Source organism: Artemia sp. Qi Xiang Cuo, chromosome 1 (genome assembly GCF_049724085.1).
Source record: "Artemia sp. Qi Xiang Cuo chromosome 1, ASM4972408v1, whole genome shotgun sequence".
NCBI lineage: Eukaryota > Metazoa > Arthropoda > Branchiopoda > Anostraca > Artemiidae > Artemia > Artemia sp. Qi Xiang Cuo.
In genome coordinates this window covers 5,674,632-5,693,481 of record NC_142794.1, presented here as the reverse complement: position 1 = coordinate 5,693,481, position 18,850 = coordinate 5,674,632, and the positions used below count along the sequence as shown (strand labels likewise).

Below are 18,850 nucleotides of genomic sequence, written 5' to 3'. Positions count from 1 at the left end.
TTTCGAAGAAGGGTTGTACATTGCTGAATTCAGGGTCTTACGATGCTTTGGTCAAGAGTTTTTCAGGTTTTTCAAAAGGTCTTTTGGGGAAACGAATCCTATGTTAGTGCACCGGATTGATGCTCTTCTGGCAAGTGAGTGTATTGTGATAAAAGTGGGTATACTGTGATATTTTGAATTTAATATTGGGAGCAGTTGTAGCCAATCTCTACACCGTTCTCCTGTGTTCCTCTAAAACTAGCAAGGGCTGCTCAAATTGAACTGATGGTAGTAGTTTATTAGAAGAGAGCTCTTTTTTAAGGATACTTTCGGCTATTGTGTTTTTTTTACGAATTGAGAGGGATTGAAGGGTAAAAGTGCTCCCTCCTTGTATTTTGTCCAGTGTCCCATCGGGGCGAAACGTGTTGGATGATCAAAAGCTAAAATAGTTATTCCAGTTAAAAATACTGAAACGAGCAAAAAATTTGTTCCAGGAAGAAAGCTCCCTGAAATATCGTAAATATTATATTAAAAATGAACAAAAATCAAATTCAAAAAACATGCGACGCTAAAACTCGAAACAACAGATGTAAGTGCCCCACTAGCGGTAACCCAAAAAGAAAGCAATAAGAATAAAAAAGGAGTCACATCAATGCTTCCTATGCAAAAAAGTGATTTTTCTTGGTGCTCAAGGTGGGGGACTGTAATTCTTCTATATGAGGGATAACGACTATGGAGATTAAAATGGTGTAGTTTTCATTTCGATCTCGCACCATTTTACTAAAAATTCCCATAAATTTGTTTTCGCACTAAGCTTTTTACAGATTTTTAAAGATTAATCGAAATTGTAGTTACTACCATTCCAGAATCAGCTTCAAATGGCGATTCTTCCTCTCTTGGCATTTTTTTTTTTTCAAAAAGATGTTTTTAAAATTTCGGTTGCTATGGGTTAGAGTACATTTTTTACTGGGTTGTGGTAGATGTCGCAAAAATAGTCAAGTTTTTAGGGCCGTACCACGTTTTATTCAGTGTTGCCATGTTGAATCGTAAAGATAGACCAACGAAACTGGTTAGTTAATTTTTTGGGTCCGTAACAATTTAAACATTAACCTATGTTGATTTCCAAAGACATGTACAAGGCTAGCTAAACTTCCTTAAAATGTTTGATGTCATATGTCTAGCTTTTTTGCTTATTTTTGACGTTTTTTTCTTCTTTTTTTAAGTTTGGCACCCGCTACTCCAAAAACCGCACAGCTGTGTGTGTTGGTCTCATTAAAAATATAATTCTTGATTTTATTAATTTCCTAAGATATATATGTCTGTGTAAGTTTCCACTTAACAAGTCCAAAAAATCAAATTTATTTCCACCATCATTGGAATGTTTAACTTTAGTGTAAAGAGGGTCATCAGCTCCCCTTATATAACATAAGCTCAGCATAATGCTCATTATACAAGCTCCAACCGGATATTGCTGTTTCCTAAAACAATGCATTTGAAAGATATAAATAAACGCAACAAAATGAAATTTTGGGCTCTGTGATGTTCCAGTATTACTTTATGTTTTCATGTTTAATAATAGTTGTTTTCATATTTTGAAATTAGTCTTTTAATGGTACTACAATACTGATATTATTGTGTCTGTATCCTGGTCAATATAATGAAATTCACTTTGTGGCTAAAAAAGATAGCAAAAGTTTTGAATTGAAAATGTTTTTTTTTTAATTTTGTTTAGTTTTAAGTATCTGTATTGCTATGACCTTTTCTTTATGAATTTTTATAAATCTAATTTATTCGGTAATTCAAGGGGCGTCGTTGATTGTCACATACGTTTTACAGTGTACTGAAATAACTGAAAAAAAGTATCTGATAGGCTGGTGCTTAAGGCTCTTAGGGTTTTTGCTTCAATGTTTATCAGGTTTAACCTATTTAACAGGTTATCAGGTTTAAGTGATTATAGGTTTGTGGTATGTTGGCTATTATCAGCGACCATGAAATGATTTATAAATTCCTAAGATGTGAAAAAAAAACTTGATATCACATATTATTTTTTTCCAATTTATTATGGTTCCTTAAGTACGAGGGTTATTCAGAAACTAGGGAACGTTTTGTAATAAAACAAAAACTAGGTACAGGAAAAATATTTTATTATATACGTCTGAAAGTGACTAAAATAATACTTTTCTACATATTCCCCAAAGAAATTAAGGCACTTATCGTAGCGGTGAACAAGCTTCGAAATTCCTTCGTCATAGAAATCCGCGGCTTGCGATCTAAGCCACTGTTGCGATCTAATCGCTGTGTCGCTAGCCAGTACTTAATCTTCGGGAACAAGGGAAAATCACTGGGTGCTAGGTCGGGACTGTAGGGTGGATGTGGGAAAATCTCCCATTTTAATGAGTCAATAAGTTCTGCAGTTCGATTTGCCGTGTGAGGTAGGGCATTGTCATGAAAAAACTAAATGTTTGACGATAAATTTCCTCGGCGCTTGTTTTGCATATATACTGCTCTTCTAAGCTTGCGCAATGTTTGGCAGTACCAATCAGAGTTGATTGTTCGCACCACGCTCGAGAAAGTCAAAAAAGTTCGAGAAATTTCGTTTTTTGCTAACAAAAACCGTATTACGGACCGCACTTCACAACTGGTGGGATTTGAAATTGCAGCGCACATTTTAAATTGGACTATTGGGCAAACGGGCAGCGCGAAGATGTTCTCGTTCTCACGGCTGGATGCCGGCTGAAGCTACGAGCACGCCCACACCAAAACATACGTGATCGCCGCGCGCCTAGTGGCGTCAGACAGAAATGTTCCCTAGTTTCTGAATAGCCCTCGTATCTGTATTTCTATATTTAGTCTATATGGGATGACGTTTTCCTCAATTTTGAGGCTTTAAAAAATTTGTAAATCTAATTTGTCTGGTAACTCGAGGAGCGTCGTCCATTGTGATATTGATTTTGCAGTACAACAAAACAAGTAAAAAAAAGTATCTGGTATGTCGGGACTTATGGTTTTGGGTTTCAATAGTTGTAAGGATTCAGTGGTTTCAGATTTGTGGCTGTTCGCAGGCTTGTAGATGTTAGTGGCTTGTAGTATGTTGACTGTCATGAGCTGTCGATGTGCAGGAAATGTTTTTTAAAGCCCCCAAGCTACGGCAAGACATTTGATATGAAAAGCTCTAATCCCCAATTATTTCTGCCTGTGAAGAAAGGAGTTATTGTGTCAAACAAATAAAAAATAAAAATGAATAAAAAACTAGCCCAGCATTTCCGTTGGATTTATCTCCAAGATGGGGATGAGGTCGCCCAAATTTGAATACGAACATAAAAACAGGTGAATTATCTAGGGAAAACATAAGCAAAAGGGAAAACTGCAAAAATAACGTGATTCCAGGGTCCGTACCACAAACCCTGTTACGCCATGTTTACATGGTTAATGTAGCTTCGGGTATCTTACGAAGATACAGAACATGGGGGGAAAATTTTACAAGTCGAGGAACGGATTAACGAATTTCGTGGTATAACGGATTATACAAAGGAGCTAGTGGAAATAATGATTCCATCCTACTGAATAGGTATATTCGTATAAATTTACTTGAGCAGTGCCCCCCCCCCCTGGAGGGGGGTTGAATTAGAAATAACATAAAAATCAGTGAATTAAATGATGAACAAATATTGTGGAGAAAGGTCATAAACATTTTGAGGTTCCAGTGTTTGCTGGCCCAAAAACCCCCTCTTCCTCGTACTAACGACGTTGTTATTTTCTCGTCTTTTTGCGCTTGTTGTCTTTTATTTTACGCTTTTTGTTGTTGTTTTTTCTTGTCATAGCATCTAATTGCTTGATTATTTATTTTTAAGGAGCTTATGGTCACTTCGGACAATGAAACTGATGAATTTGTTGACATGAAGTTCAATGACTGGTTCTCTACTGAACATTTACCTGATAATCTCTGTAAAACTGTTGATAAAGTTGTACTCCAAGAGGTCACAACAGTTAGTTTCCAAAGCTCTGACGGTATGTTGTTATGTATTTTTTTTAACATTTGAATTAAGAAAAACTCAATTCAGGAAAATAAAATTGAATGAAAGGTCAATAGTTGGGTGGACTTCGAATTTTAATCCAATGTATTAAAACCGTACATATAAAAACCATACAAGGCCGTATCCAGGGGGGGGGTAGGGGATTAACCCCCCCCCCCCGGAAATGTTTGTTCGACTCGTAAAAACGTAACAAAAATGAATATAAAAAAATTTTATGCGTTTTTCTTAGGGCTTTTTTGGCAAGTATTTCAATTTGTAAAACATGGATGCTAAACGAAGAAGACTCGTTTGGCCAAGCCAGATTAAGTGAATGAGCTTACACTATAGTATTTACATACATTTAACCAATTCCTATTTCAAAAGCTGGTCACTCTTAACCTGAAAAACACCAAGTCTGGAGGATCCTGCAGTTACGAGCTAATAAATTGGGGTCCAGGCAAGGGTAAACGTAGGAATTGCCCCTGAATCGTCCATGCAGGGACAATTAGGAATTGTGTAGGAATCAATTAAAACAGAAAACAGATTAAAGCAAGTTATTTTGATAACTTTCGTTCTTTTTTACCCTTCCAGTTCTCTTCCAGGTTTATCATTTTGTAACAGCAATAGTTTCTTATTGATTGGTGTACTAAGCAGTGTTGTCAACTGTTCGTGGTATAATTTTGGTGTTCTACATCATTTTCGATTTACAGACACAAATACTGGGATAAACTGAAAAGAAAGTAACCTTTTTTTCCGCTCAAATCTTCATGCTCTCTCAGGATCTAATTTTGAGCACTGATTTATTGTAGAATAATTATTTCGAAATTTCAGAAGATTTCTTATTATGTCACGTTCACATTCGACGAAAATTCTTTCTTTTCACACATTGATAAGAGATGACATCGATAGGAGTGGAGTTTTAAATCAACGAATCTAACAAATTTCTAGTTCAAAATCTGGTCATTTTTACCTTGAAAAACGACAAGTCTGTCCGGCCCTGTAGTAGCTAGCTAATAATTTTGGTCCAGGTTGTGATTGATATTTTTCGTTGTCTATTACCTAAGTTCTCTGAAGCTTAAGTGTTGTCTAGTAACGGTCATTTCTAATAGATTTGTGTAATAAGCCGCCAATACTTTGAAACAAATGATATCGTTTTTTTGCTAAGTTTTTACCACAAAGATTCTTTGTCGTATAGTGATTTTTTATGTCAATCTTCACTTTAAAGACAAAACAACTTGGATAGATCGAAAAGCAAGCACCCTCTTTTTTAACTCATTTGTTCATCCTCTCTCAGAAATCAATTTCGAGTGCTATTTCTTGTCTGATGATTAGCCTGATATCTGCGGAGATTTCTTTTTGTGACTCATTTGTGCTCCATGAAAATCCCTTTTCTTTTGCTTAAATTTCTTAGATGTGTCTGAAGGAGTTTCGAAAATTTTGATAAAACAAAACGTCACCTAGCGAATACAGCCCAAATGTACCACAAATTTAAACTGAATAAACTGTACCACAAAAATAAACTGCTTTGTAAAATTCACCGATTCTCAAATCTAATTGTAACAAGTTCTTGCAAATTTTTATTACCTTTACATCTAAAACTTTAAACGCAGAGAAGAATATGGAAATTGATGCGCTATCAAGATGTCTTATTTATCCATAAGTTTTGAGTTTTAGGTGGTGTACAAAAATCTACCAAATTTTTATTATTTCCGCTTTAGAAGCCTAGAATGTAAAGTAGAATGTGGAAATCGATGCTTAACCAGGATGATCTTCGGATAAAATATAAAGTTTCTTTAAGTGCGGGATGAAAATTCACCAAACATATATTACCTGAGTCATATATATATATATATATATATATATATATATATATATATATATATATATATATATATATATATACATATATATATATCTACGTAGCAAGGCCGTATCCAGGGGGGTTAGGGAGTTTGACCCCCCCCCGAAATGTTGGTCTGACTCGTAAAAACGTAACAAAAATGGAAATAAACAGATTTTTATGCTTTTTTTTTAGTTTTTTTGTGTAACCCCCTCCCCCCAAAAAAGAAAGAAATAATTTGAATAAAGCCCCCTCCGAAAAAAAATTCTGGGTACGGCCATGGTACGTAGTTTCGTTAGCCACAATGTAGGGTTTCCTAATTATTTTTTTTTTCATTTTTGAATATGGATTTTGTTGGTAACCTTTTATATTCATATGACCAATCATCAATGATTGGTCATTAAATGAATATCATTTTTGTTAACAACCTTTTAAATTGATTTGATCATTGATCGATGATTTATGAATCATGATTAAATGGATAGCCTATCGATTTTGCAACTAGCTTTTTAGATTCAAATGATCAGCAATCAATGAATGATCTACAAAAGAATATGAATTATTCTGCAACCCTTCTATTTTCATATGTACTTTGACAATTTGCCATAGCATAATCGTTTAAAATGTGATTGTATTTCTGTCGATATTTTTCAAAAAATATTTTTTGGTTCTGCATTCCAATTTTTTTTTTTTTTTATTTAGGTGTTGAAATGTATTAAGAATCATCTGACGCAGATATGGATGTTTCAGAAATAACCTCAGAGGTTGCAGATCAAAGCGCAGGAAGCTCTCAACCTCAATCGAATCTATTGGCCCTGGAAGGCCAACCGTCATCTTCGTCACTTATTCCTGCTCTATCAAGCATTCCATCTTCTGTTTCTTCCTCCTCAAGTAAGATTGATGTTTATCATAATTTGTTAGAACTTTCAGTTTTAATAGCCTTGGAATCACGGCAAAAATAGTTCCCTAGATTTTTTTTTCTTATTAGCAACGAGCAATGCTGGATTACCAGGTATTAAGCTTAGCTCGAGCAGAAGATTGTAATACAACACTGAATAAATTCTCTTATGTTTTGAAGATCAGGTGTACAGACCCCCCCCCCCCCCGCCCCTTGTACGTGTCTGAGTGAAGCTTGTAAATTTAGCTCACGGGACCAAGATTAAAAAGTATCACAATTTTTTTTTTTTAATTCAAAACAATCTATTTTGAGAAAACAAGTTTAAAAATTATTGCAAAAAAACGACTAATGTTAATAGACAAATTCTGATTGTCTTTTCGATTTACGCGAAACATTTGCTTTTATTTTATTTATAAACCTTTCTAAGTCTAGAAATATTATTCCGCATGTCATATGAGTTTTCACTTTTATGCTGTTCGTTTCCCTTAGGGTTTGCGACTTATCCCTGTAAAAAAGACCAAGCAACTGAAACTTTAATTCAACGCCCTAGGCGCCATTATTGGCTCTTGAGGAGCTTTATTTTTTAATCCAAAGCAGAAAAATGTCAACTTTGTAGTATTTTCAATTTCTTTGTCTAAGGTCAATTTTTTTTTAATTTCTCGAAGGGCTTCGAGCAATTTCAAAATTTTCATTTTTTGCAGTATTTCCAATTTTTTTTCTAATGTCAATTTTTTTTTAGTTTCTAGACAGCCTTCAAAAATGCAAAAATTTTCAGTATTGTAGTATTTTCAATTTCTTTCTCTAAGGTCAATATTTCTTTTTCTAAAGTCAAATTCTTTTTTTAGTTTCCCAAAGGGAGTCGATAAATTCAAAAATCTAAATTCTTTAGTATTTTCAATTTCTTTTTCTAATGTCAATTTTTGTTTAGTTTCTCGAAAACCTTCAATAAATTTCAGAATTTTCAGTTTTTTAGTATTTTCAATTTCTTTCTTTGATGTCAATTTTTTTTTATTTTTTCAAAGGGAGTCGAGAAATTTTCAAAAATCTAAAGTTATAGTATTTTCAATTTATTTTTCTAATGTAAAATTCCTTTTTTTTTTTTAGTTTCCCAAAGGGAGTCGATAAATTCAAAAATATAAATTCTTTAATATTTTCAATTTCTTTTTCTAATGTCAATTTTTGTTTAGTTTCTCGAAAACCTTCAAGAAATTTCAGAATTTTGAGTTTTGTAGTATTTTCAATTTCTTTCTTTGAGGTCAATTTTTTTTAGTTTATCAAAGGTAGTCGAGAAATTTCAAAAATCTAAATTTATAGTATTTTAAATTTCTTTCTCTAGGCCATTTTTTTTTCCAGTCTCTCGAAGGGCTTTAATGGCTGGCAATGAACTTGTGCCTATATCAAACACGGCTGGGTTAGCCTTGATCCGAACCTCCGGGCCGAATGGAGATACTTATAGACCTGTTGGAACAATCCCAGCTCTGGCTGCTGGCAATGAAGTTGTTCTAAGTGAGAGTGTCTCTTCTGAACAAATCTATAATACTGGACGCCAAGCTATGACCTACGTTCCTATGACCAGTTTGGTAATTATTATTTTTTTTTTATAATGAAGTGAAAATCAGCTAATTAGTTGTAATATTTACTAGAGCAATTAAAAAAAAAAAAACTTAAGAATATGTGAGTAGTGTGATAGTACGAATCTGCGGACGATTAACACGACTTGTGGTTACATCATAATTCCTGATTGATGATGAGGCCTTCAGAACGAAAGTTTCCTGCTGCTGAATAAGGCTAGTTCTGGGCGAATTCCCCTCTCCTTTCCCCTGTAAAATTCCCACCATGGACAATTCCCACTTGAAAAATTCTGATGGCAATTTTCCGGGGAGGGGGGGGGTATTAGATGAATACTTCAAGACTAGCATTATATTACTTCTCGTTAGTTCGCTTAGAGGTAAAGCCGTCAATGGAAATCAAGCAATTTTTGAAATGAAATTTTTGTTTGTTTGTGGAAAAAAACCCGAAAAAACGTGAAAAGACATTCAAAGAGTTAAGCATCGGGGGTCACTAATTCAGATAAGTGTAGGGCGGGGGGGATTGTAAACTGTTTTTTTTTTAATCTAGCATTGGGCAGTGTTGGGGTTCCACCCCTGTTTCTTTTCCTTTCAGATAAATGACCTGTTTTTTTTTTCTTAATTACATTTGCTTATAGTATAATTTTAAAAGACAGGTTAAATTCCCGTTACTAAGCGATAGTGGTTTTGCAATAGGTAAGCTTTGAACCAAGTTTATTTTTGTACTTCTGGGTTTGGGAGTCATTGAAAAATAAATCTTAAGAAGTTGAATTGGGTTTGAATGAGGATGTAGCTGATTGGCTGGGCCAAGCGGAGGTCCACCCATATGAACAGTTGTGTAAAGATTATTATTATTTTTGAGTCTGCGTTATGACCCCGTTTGGGGAAGGATATTTTGGTTGTCATATGTGACCCTTTTTGGAAGAATACAAGTAAGGTATTCTCTACAAACTGTGTACTATTTTCCGTAACCCAGGCAGGGTAGGAATAGAACTACGAGGTACCATCATTATTATATTGACAGGGAGGTTTGTTACCTCCAAGAAGAGAGTTAAGAGATTTTCTAGCCGTAACCCAAGGCGGGTGCATTTGGCTTTAGAAAGTGGCCATTTGACCACTCGATCGCGTTCTCATACCCTGGGACAGGGTATACTGTAAATAGGGTAGTACCAAACCCGATATTTGCAGAACCGTTGGGGTAAGAGCGGGAATCCCACTAATATTTGGGCCGACAAGGGGTTCTCCCCTTGGAGTAAGTGGCATAGCAACCTTTTTGCATCAATAAGTGGCGACACCCGTACATACACCCCAATAAGTGGTGGCAGCAAGAACAGGAACTATTAACAGGATTGATTTGGAGATATCACCAAGAGTTTAAAATAATCATGATAGGCCTAATAGAAGCCCGCTGGGGAATTCCAGAAAGGGAGATTTTATCATAACTAACTTCTAGGCTGTCAAATAGCCATAATAATTTGTCTAAGAATCAATCGCTAGAAAAAGAAAATTACCAGACATTAAACACTTTTACGGGAAAATATGCTACTTGGTTGACAAGGCGGGGAGGTGGACCGGCCCATAAAACAAATTGGGAGGCTGTGCCACCCTGTCGGAAAACAAAATACTTGATACGCGGGTTCAACATGTTGATAATCCACAAAAATGGGATGCAGAAATAAATAGACAAGATAATATTGAAAATAAGACGCGCGAAATTGATTTTTCAGGAAAACTTGCAAATAATAGAAAACTTGAGAAAAATTTTAATGAATATGAGACGCTAACAAGTACAGGCCAAAATGAAACGCTGAGTGTACCAGAGAAAAAGGAGACGAAATTTATTGTGCGTGCTTTTCCTTGGAAAGTTCGAGAAATTTTAGTAGAATATGAAAAACCAAATGTCGGAGTTCAATTCCTATTTGATAACGAACTATTTGCTTCGGCGGTAAGAATAAAAAAGACTAAAAGAGAGAAAAGAAACATCCAATTGACCTACAATGAAGTTATGCAGTCAAAGAAGGTGGACACTGGAGTCCAAATCAGATTTAACAATGATTTATTATTTTGCGCGAAAGACAGAATTGAGAAAAGTAGAGATGAAAAGAAAAGTGTAGAAAAGAGACAACATTCGGAGATTCAGCCTGCAGTGGCGAAAAATAAAAAAAATGTTGGATGGGCTGTGCCTTGAAAACATAAATAATAGGGAGAAAAATAAAATGTTGGATGGGCTGTGCCTTGAAAACATAGATAATAAGGGGGAAAAAGAGGTCAAAGACCCATTGGGAATAAAACAAGATGGTTACAAAATCGAGATGAATGACCTACAACAGGTTGGGGGAAAGTTGGGAGATATGGAATGTCGAGTCGGATTGGAAAGATTTGGAAAGGAATCTAATATTGGTCTGATCAGCTCAAAAGAGGGTTTGTTCCTTTTTGAGGGGGAGGAATCCCTTGGGGAAGATCCCCTCCGGGAAGTCGCGAGAGATAGTCCTTTTCCTAAATGCACAACTGGCGGACAAGTTGTGATCTATTGACCAAGGTTTTGCCTTACTGATCTGGAGCCCTTGGAGAATACTCTCTCTCACTCAATTGATACTTCACCCAAACCATTGTCCAGTAACCCTGTTCATGGCTATTATTCTTCATGGAAATCGATAATTATGTCTGGCAAATTGTATTCAGTGGGATATGTATCCAAGTTTCATCTTCAATTAGCTTCAACGCATCAACGCATATTAATTATCCCAGGGGAGGGAGCCCAGAAAAAAGGCGATTTATGGTTCGCGAAAAATTTTACTTCATTTCCAGTACCCCTATCGTTGTCACTGGCCGGTGTATTTTCGGCCTTAGATTATTTGAAATTATGCCAAGAGGCAATTTACTTTTTGATTGAGATGTCGGGTTGTTTCCACAGATGAAAATTAAGAGGCTAGTGCAGCCAATTTTTCACGATGGCTGGCATCATCACATGTGCCAGAAACTGATTCTCTGCTCCTCTCAAATGTAAATTCTTGAGAGCGAAAAAACTTTTAGTTTGGATTGTGGTGCATGCAATCATTACCAACGAATCTTGAAGATTTCAACTTTCAAACAGTGATGTAGAGGCTATACGTTTTAGACCATGGTGGTCCTACAGTAGACACGTGTCGAGGACGACCGTTCCAGTGCCAAGCGGTGGAAGTAGCAGCACAGACACTGGTGGAAGAGAGAAAGCATGGATTTTGTAAAGTTGAAGTTAAGTGTTTATATTTGTAAGGGTGGACCAAGGTAGCGCGTGGGCGGTCATTTATCTTACGGGGGGAGTTATTGGGGTTCCACCCCTGTTTCTTTTCATCTCAGATAAATGACCTTTTTTTTTTTTCTTAATTTCATTTGCTTATAGTATAACTTGAAAAGACAGGTTAAATTCCGGTTACTAAGCGATGATGATTTCGCAATAGTTAAGCCTTGAACCAAGTTTATTTTTATACTTGTGGGTTTGGGAGTCATTGAAAAATAAGTCTAAGAAGTTGAATTGGGTTTGAATGAGGATGTAGCTGATTGGCTGGGCCAAGCGGAGGTCCACCCATATGAACAGTTGTGTAAAGATTATTATTATTTTTGAGTCTGCGTTTTGACCCCGTTTGGGGAAGGATATTTCGGTTGTTATATGTGACCCTTTTTGGAAGAATTTGGAAGTAAGGTATTTTCTACAAACTGTTTACTATTTTCCGTAACCCAGGCAGGGTAGAACTACGAGGTACCGTCATTATTATATTGACAGGGAGGTTTGTTACCTCCAAGGAGAGAGTTAAGAGATTTTCTAGCCGTAACCCAAGGCGGGTACATTTGGCTTTAGAAAGGGGCCCTTTGACCAGTCGACCTCATTACCATACCCTTGGACAGGGTATACTGTAAATAGGGTAGTACCAAACCTGAAGTTTGAAGAACCGTTGGGGTTAAAATCGGAATCTCAGTAGCATTTGGGCCCACAAGGGGTTCTCCGCTTTGAGTAAGTGGTATAGCAACCCTTTTCCGCCATTTTTGCATCAATAAGTGGCGACACCCGTACTTACACCCAGATAGGCATCTTTATTGCTTTTTGTTTTGTTTGTTTTTTTCAATGAAAATACCTAGAAAGTTTTATTTTCAATCTAGGGGAGGGGAGCAAACAAAATATACGGGGGAATGCAACACCATTAAGGTGGGGGACACAAACATGCCTATGTTTTTTTATTGAACACACCTTAATGATCCGCAGGTAGTTTCTGCCTACCTATATTATTAGTAATGTCAGTAACTCTTGCCCAAACACTAATCTTTAGTTCTTAAAACAATCATATGACGCTATATGACGCTATATAACGCTGTATGACGCTATATAACGGTTATATGAAGAAATTATTTCTCTATGTACCGCTGGAGTCATTAGGTGTCCCATCATCACCAGAGAGTATATGCAATGGTTTTTTTTGTGTCTGTCGTTCAGCAAGCTTTTGTGCTTGCTGTATAAAAGTAAATATTGGAATAAAATATAAAATGAAAATAAATAACTGAAGTAAAATAATTATAAAACTTAAGATAAATAGATAAAATAAAAAATAAATAAAGTATATACAAAATAAAGATTAAAAACTATTTTCATTTCATAAAAACGCTTATTGAAGCTTAAAAACTTTGCTAAAGCTTAACTCAGCTCTACTAACTCTAGAAATAAATTTAATATAAATAAATTTATATATATAGTATAATTTATATAGTTTTAAAATTATGTATAAATTTACTTAAATATACTTGAATAAGAAAATTTTGTTTCAAAACAACTATCAAGCAGTTCGTGGCAACGAACTGTAAGTAAGGAGCAACCCGGCTCAATAGTAACCGAAACTCTAAAAAAAGGAATTTTGATACCAAAAGAATCAGATTTTTATACTGATTTCAAATATATAAGTTTCATCAAGTTTAGTCTTACCCATCAAAAGTTACGTTCCTGAAAAAATTTGCCTTAATTTCGAAAAAAGGAAGAAACATCCCCTTAAAAGGCATAGAACCTTAATGAAAATCACACCATCAGATTCAGCATATCAGAAAACCCTATGAGACCCTATTAGTAGTAGAGGTTTCAAGCTCATATGTGCAAAAATGTGGAATTTTGTGTTTTTTGCCAGAAGAAAGATCACGGATTCGTGTTCATTTGTTTTTTTTTGTTGTTTTTTTTCCATGGGTGATCGTATCGACCCAGTGGCCCTAGAATATCGTGGGAGGGATCATTCGAATGGAAATTAAAAGTTGTAGTGCCATTTTTAAGTGACCAAAAAAAATTGAGGGGAACTAGGCGCGGGAGGGGGCCCCTCCCACGCTCATTTTGCCCCAACGTCATCCGAGTACAATGTAGAGAGAGCTATTATACTTAGCAGGGTTAAAAAGTATAAAGGTAGCCCCCTTGAGGACAACTTAATCGTCCATTGTCCCCGGGGGCAGAGCTCAAGTTGTGAAGTTTACTCAATTTTAACATATAAACCTAGTATTGGTAGTTGAGACGTAAACAGACGTGTCATGGGGGAATTTTTTCTGGTAGTGGGGAGGGGGTGGATTGGGGGGTACGTGGGAGTATCTTTTTAGGGAGGAAGTTTTCATGGGGAGAGGGAAATTGCTATGAAGGGGGCGCCGGATTTCCCAGTATTATTTAAAAAAAGGTCAGAAATTAAATTAAAAAAAAAGTTTTCAACTGAAAAACTTTTCAACATCAAAACTTAAAACGAACAGAAACTATTACGTATGTGATTGGGTTGGCCCCCTAGCCAATACCTCGCTCCTTACGCTAAAGTTTTTTTTTAGCACTTTCATAAGAGCTATTTATTCTAATTAACGGCCTTTGTGATTAAGGGGTCATTTTAAAGAATTGGAAAAAAATTCGAACTAGCGTAAAGAGCGTGGTATTGACTAGGGGGGCAAACTCCCGTAATATACGGAATAAAAATGTACGAATATAGAAGTTCGGTACGTAAGTTAATTCGTTATTTATGTATGTTTAAAAATGTTCGTAAATAAAATTAAACAGCTTTCGAGAAAGCCATTTAGCCAAAAAAAGGCAAAATTAATATGCAAATTTTGTTTTAATTATTCATGGCCGGTGAGCCAAAATGAAAACCTGCATTAATTTAAAAACGTTCAGAAATTAAATAAAAAAAACAAGTTTTTTTTAACTGAAAGTAAGGAGCGACATTAAAACTTAAACGAACAGAAATTATTCCGTATGTGAAAGGGGCTGTCCCCTCCTCAACGCCTCGCTCTTTGCGCTAAAGTTTTTTATTGTTTTAAAAAATCGAGTTGTGAGAAAGAGTCAAGCTTTAGCGTAAAGAACGAGGCGTTGAGGAGGGGACAGCCCCTTTCATAGACGGAATAATGTCTGTTCGTTTTAAGTTTTTATGTCGCTCCCTACTTTTCAGTTAAAAAAACTTTTTTTATTTATTTAATCTTAAGCAAAGAACGCCAAAATTTTGTCTTTTTTCAATAATAATAATAAAAAAATCATTTCCGTGATAAATCGGTTCCATGAATCAGCTGGGCTTACAATGGAATCAAAAAGTGTAAACAATATGCATAAACTCAAAAGTAAAACTCTAAAAGGTCAATCATTATACGAAGAATTTTACCGACTTTTTTTTACCGAGTGACCAAAAACATGGGGGGCTTCCCCCTCCCCCCATGCGTGTTGGCCCTGGTTGAAGTTACACATTTAACCATGATAGGTTAGTGTGCAAGCCATCTGGAAGTCAAAAGTACATTATACAGACTTGAAAGTACCTTCAGCTGTAGGCATGTTTTACGGACCCCCATAATATCTCCCTTAAGGTAGATTCTGGTGAGAAACATGGCTTGTACCGTATTTTTTTTTACATATTGTTGCAAAACTCGCAGCATTTTGACAATAAACGGTAGGGGTAGAAGAAACACGCTAAATAAGTGTTTAAACAACAAATGAGGTCAAAGCAGACCCCCATAAATATCTCCCTAAAGGTAGATTCTGGTGAGAAACATGGCTTGTACCATATTTTTTTTTACATACTGTTGCAAAACTCGCAGCATTTTGACAATAAACGGTAGGGGTAGAAGAAATACGCTAAATAAGTGTTTAAACAACAAATGAGGTCAAAGCGGTTAAAATAATAATTTAGGCTTTTTTTGTATGAATGAAAGGCAGTGTTGTCTTTAAAGTTACTTTAGATCTTCAGCCAGAGCATTATAAAAAGTATATTCATTTCTCAAGTTGACCCTTTGTTGGATAAGATTTCCGCAATTCGGAGGTATAAATCGTAGTTGCTTCCAAAAAAGAATCCACATTTACTTTCAATGATAAGAATTGCTTAGAATATACTACTAATTTATCTACGGTGGGAACTACACTCGAATTGTTCTGCACTGCGATGAGGGTTGGAGGAATGGCCTCGGCAAGGTTTTTTTTTTGCGCCGCCGCTGTCCATTCTTGAACCGAGACGCCGTTGCTCCTGACTTCGATACTTTCTTTCACCATGAGTTGCATACGGTCTTCAAACATGTCTTCACTTTCAAAACCGCCGTTCCAGGGAATCCAGAAAAGCTATACTGTCCTTAGAAACTAATCAAAGTTAAGAGGCGCTTAAAATAAAGTTTAGGGGCATATTTTTAAAAAAATTCATTTTTAAAAATATTCATTTTAAAAATATTTATTTTTAAAAACACATTTCTTTTGTTTTTTATCGAAAGAATGGAAACAAATTGCCTTTCCTCCTCTAGATACTGAAAAACGCCTTTTTTGTCTCGTTATTTTTTTTAATGAATAAAAATTCTACCCCCCCCCCCACATGTTTATGAATTGGTGCCCCTGTACAAAGTTACTAACAATGACTAGATTTATTCGAAAGTTACAGTGAAGTTCTGATTACCTTAAAAAATCTTATTTTCATACTATTTTTTTTTTTTTTCAATAAGTCCTTATTAATATTTCTATTTAAGAATTTTGGGAAGAAAGAATCTTCATTGACTAATTTTGTTCATATTATTGGTGCTATTTTCTTACTTTAAAAATCGGGTAAATAAACAACACAGGGGGTATTTCATTAACTACTACTACTACTAACAACAACTCACCGCAGCACCAAGCCGCCTGAGGCCAAAACAGCTGTGCACGCTCCTCCTCCATCCCAATCTATTCAAAGCCTCCCTTTTTACACCCGCCCACGGAGTTCCCGTTTCCTTTAAATCTTTCTTTATGACGTCCTCCCGCCCCAGACGAGGATGACCTTCTTTCCGTTTAGCCCTAGACGGTTGGCCGAAAAGAACAATCTTTGGCAATTTGTCATCCTTTATCCGCACAACGTGCCCTAGCCACCTCAACCTTTCTTTCATTATAGCCCTAGAGAGCGGTACTGTACCACATTTTTCGTATTAAACCTCAGTTTCTTATGATAGCCCGATCTATGCAGCTTCCAATAAACATCATGACCCTGTTCAGGCTTGCCTCTGCCTACAATTAGATTTCCTGAAGATACAAAATCTGTCTTATGCCTGGATGGTGACACGCTGTCCGTGAGACACGTTGAGCAACTTGAGACACGCTGTCCGTGAGACACGTTGAGCAACTTGAGACACGTTGTCCGCGAGACACGTTGAGCAACTTGAGACACGTTGAGCAACTTGAGACACGTTGTCCGTGAGGACAGGGGCTAGAGTCCTGGTTCCGCTGGTTATTTACTTTGAACGGGAATCAATGGCGTGACTCTGTCAGCTCAACCAGGGTTGACCAGCTCTAAATTGGTACCTGGAGGAATCTGGGGAAGGTAAACAGGAAGGGTTCGTGACCGCATTGAATGGCTAGACCCCCCCCCTCCCCCGCCTTGCTCTTCATAGCTGAAGGACCGTGAAACAGAGGTCAGCACCGCCGGTAGGGACTGTAAAACCCAGTGTCGTATACTTTATCTTTTTCACCTTTACTTTTTCTGCTAAGCACGGCAACATAGACACTGCGTAATCTTGCGCTACTAATTTTTGTTCTCCCATTTTCTGTCTCTTATAGGGATCCAGAAGTGAAGGAACTTCATCTCTTGCGCCGGCAATCTTTGGTTCTTCTCAACAAGAAAAAGTTGAATTGAATGAAAATGTGATTTCTCTTTTGTTGAAGATACATAGTAAATTAAGCGGTGTGAATGATAGTTATTCACCCCCTCCCGAGCAACAGTCCACAAGTGAAGAAGATCAAAATGGCAGTTGTATCGGAGATGGACCTTTTTTTGTGGGAAAGGTTTGTAGAAGAATATTCTATTAATGAATCAGCCACAGTTTATTAATAATGACAAAAATTGATGTTAGTAAAAGAAAAGGAAACTCGTTCATTTTCTATGTACAAGGTTTCTTTTTTGTTTTGTTTAGTTTTTTCGTGATTTTTTTTTTTTTTTTTTTTTTTTTTTTTTTTTTATTGCAAGTGTATTCGAAAGAATTCGTTTGTAGTCGTTTATTGATATTATTTGTTGCTTCACCCTGATTTCTTTGTGTTTTTTTTTTTTTTTTTTTTTTTTTAGGCTGAGGTTACGTCTAAAACATGTAGCATTGTAAAGAGATATATTAATGTCATGTTTCGTTCTTGAAGTTGTTATTCCTTTATTCTTCTCTTTGTGCTTTTTTTAACCTTTGTTTTACCCTTATTTTGGATACATTTACATTTAAATAGATAAATTACATATTACGATAATAGTTTAGCTTTAAATTAACAGATTAAATTTAAGTCCTAAGCTTGAATTTATTACGATAAGGACTTTTATTTTCTCTTCTCTTTTTAGCTTCAGGTTCATTAAGCTGCTACTTTTGATGCGGGTTTTAAAAGTCTGATGTTATCGACATCCAAAGCCCAGCCAGTGGTGGCAGTTGGGGGGAGCGGGGCAGTTGCTTCCCTAGATTCTTTACCCATATTAGGTCTGTTAATACCTGAAAATTCTGATTTTCTACTTTCTTTCTTCTGGTTAAATCAACATGAAGCTTTTAGGGCAGTACTAAATTTGGTCAGTGTTGCCACATTGAACCGTGACAATAAATACACAAAGCTAATTACTTAAGTCTGACAACGCTTTGCGTCCGTAACAATTTAAACATTGACTGTTGATTAATTCCCGAATACAACTACACCTTATAGGAAATATGGCTTAGGAAAGCTACGCTTTCTTAAGCTTTTTTGTGCCATATGTTTTTAATTTCTTTCTGTTGATTTTTACACGCTCTTGTTTTATTTTTATTCTTTTTATTATTATTTGGCAACTGCTACTCCTAAGAATTGTGTAATTCTACATGGCGGTCTTTTTCACTAAAGATCGAATTCCTGATTTTCATATTTTCAAGATATACGAGTGTGATTTTGGTTGTGTAAGTTTCTTCAGAACAATAGCTTCAATTGGCTAGGTAATATTATTAGTAAAGATAGTGGATATTAGGGCCGTCACGTATGGGGGGGGGGGAGATTTGGGCACTCGGGTGGCTTCGTTAAATAAAGAGTATGAAAATAGTGAGATTAGATATGTCGAAATATCAATCTCTGTCGGTAAGT

The 18,850-nt window shown here is 36.0% G+C and overlaps 2 protein-coding genes across 3 annotated transcripts in view; one reads left to right on the top strand and one right to left on the bottom strand.

Moving 5' to 3' along the window:
* Positions 1–6,689, top strand: part of LOC148955948 (E3 ubiquitin-protein ligase UBR3-like) — a 263,283-nt gene extending 256,594 nt beyond the window's left edge. For both annotated transcript variants that reach the window (XM_089087880.1, XM_089087929.1), the window contains 2 exons: positions 3,831–3,987; positions 6,535–6,689. In XM_089087880.1, the coding sequence (XP_088944006.1) occupies positions 3,831–3,987; positions 6,535–6,551 (174 nt within the window). In that variant the 3' untranslated portion in view covers positions 6,552–6,689. The remainder of the gene's footprint in view (positions 1–3,830; positions 3,988–6,534) is intronic.
* LOC148955943 (E3 ubiquitin-protein ligase ubr3-like) overlaps positions 1–18,850 on the bottom strand; it is a 230,048-nt gene that overhangs the window by 80,723 nt on the left and 130,475 nt on the right. The window lies entirely within an intron of this gene.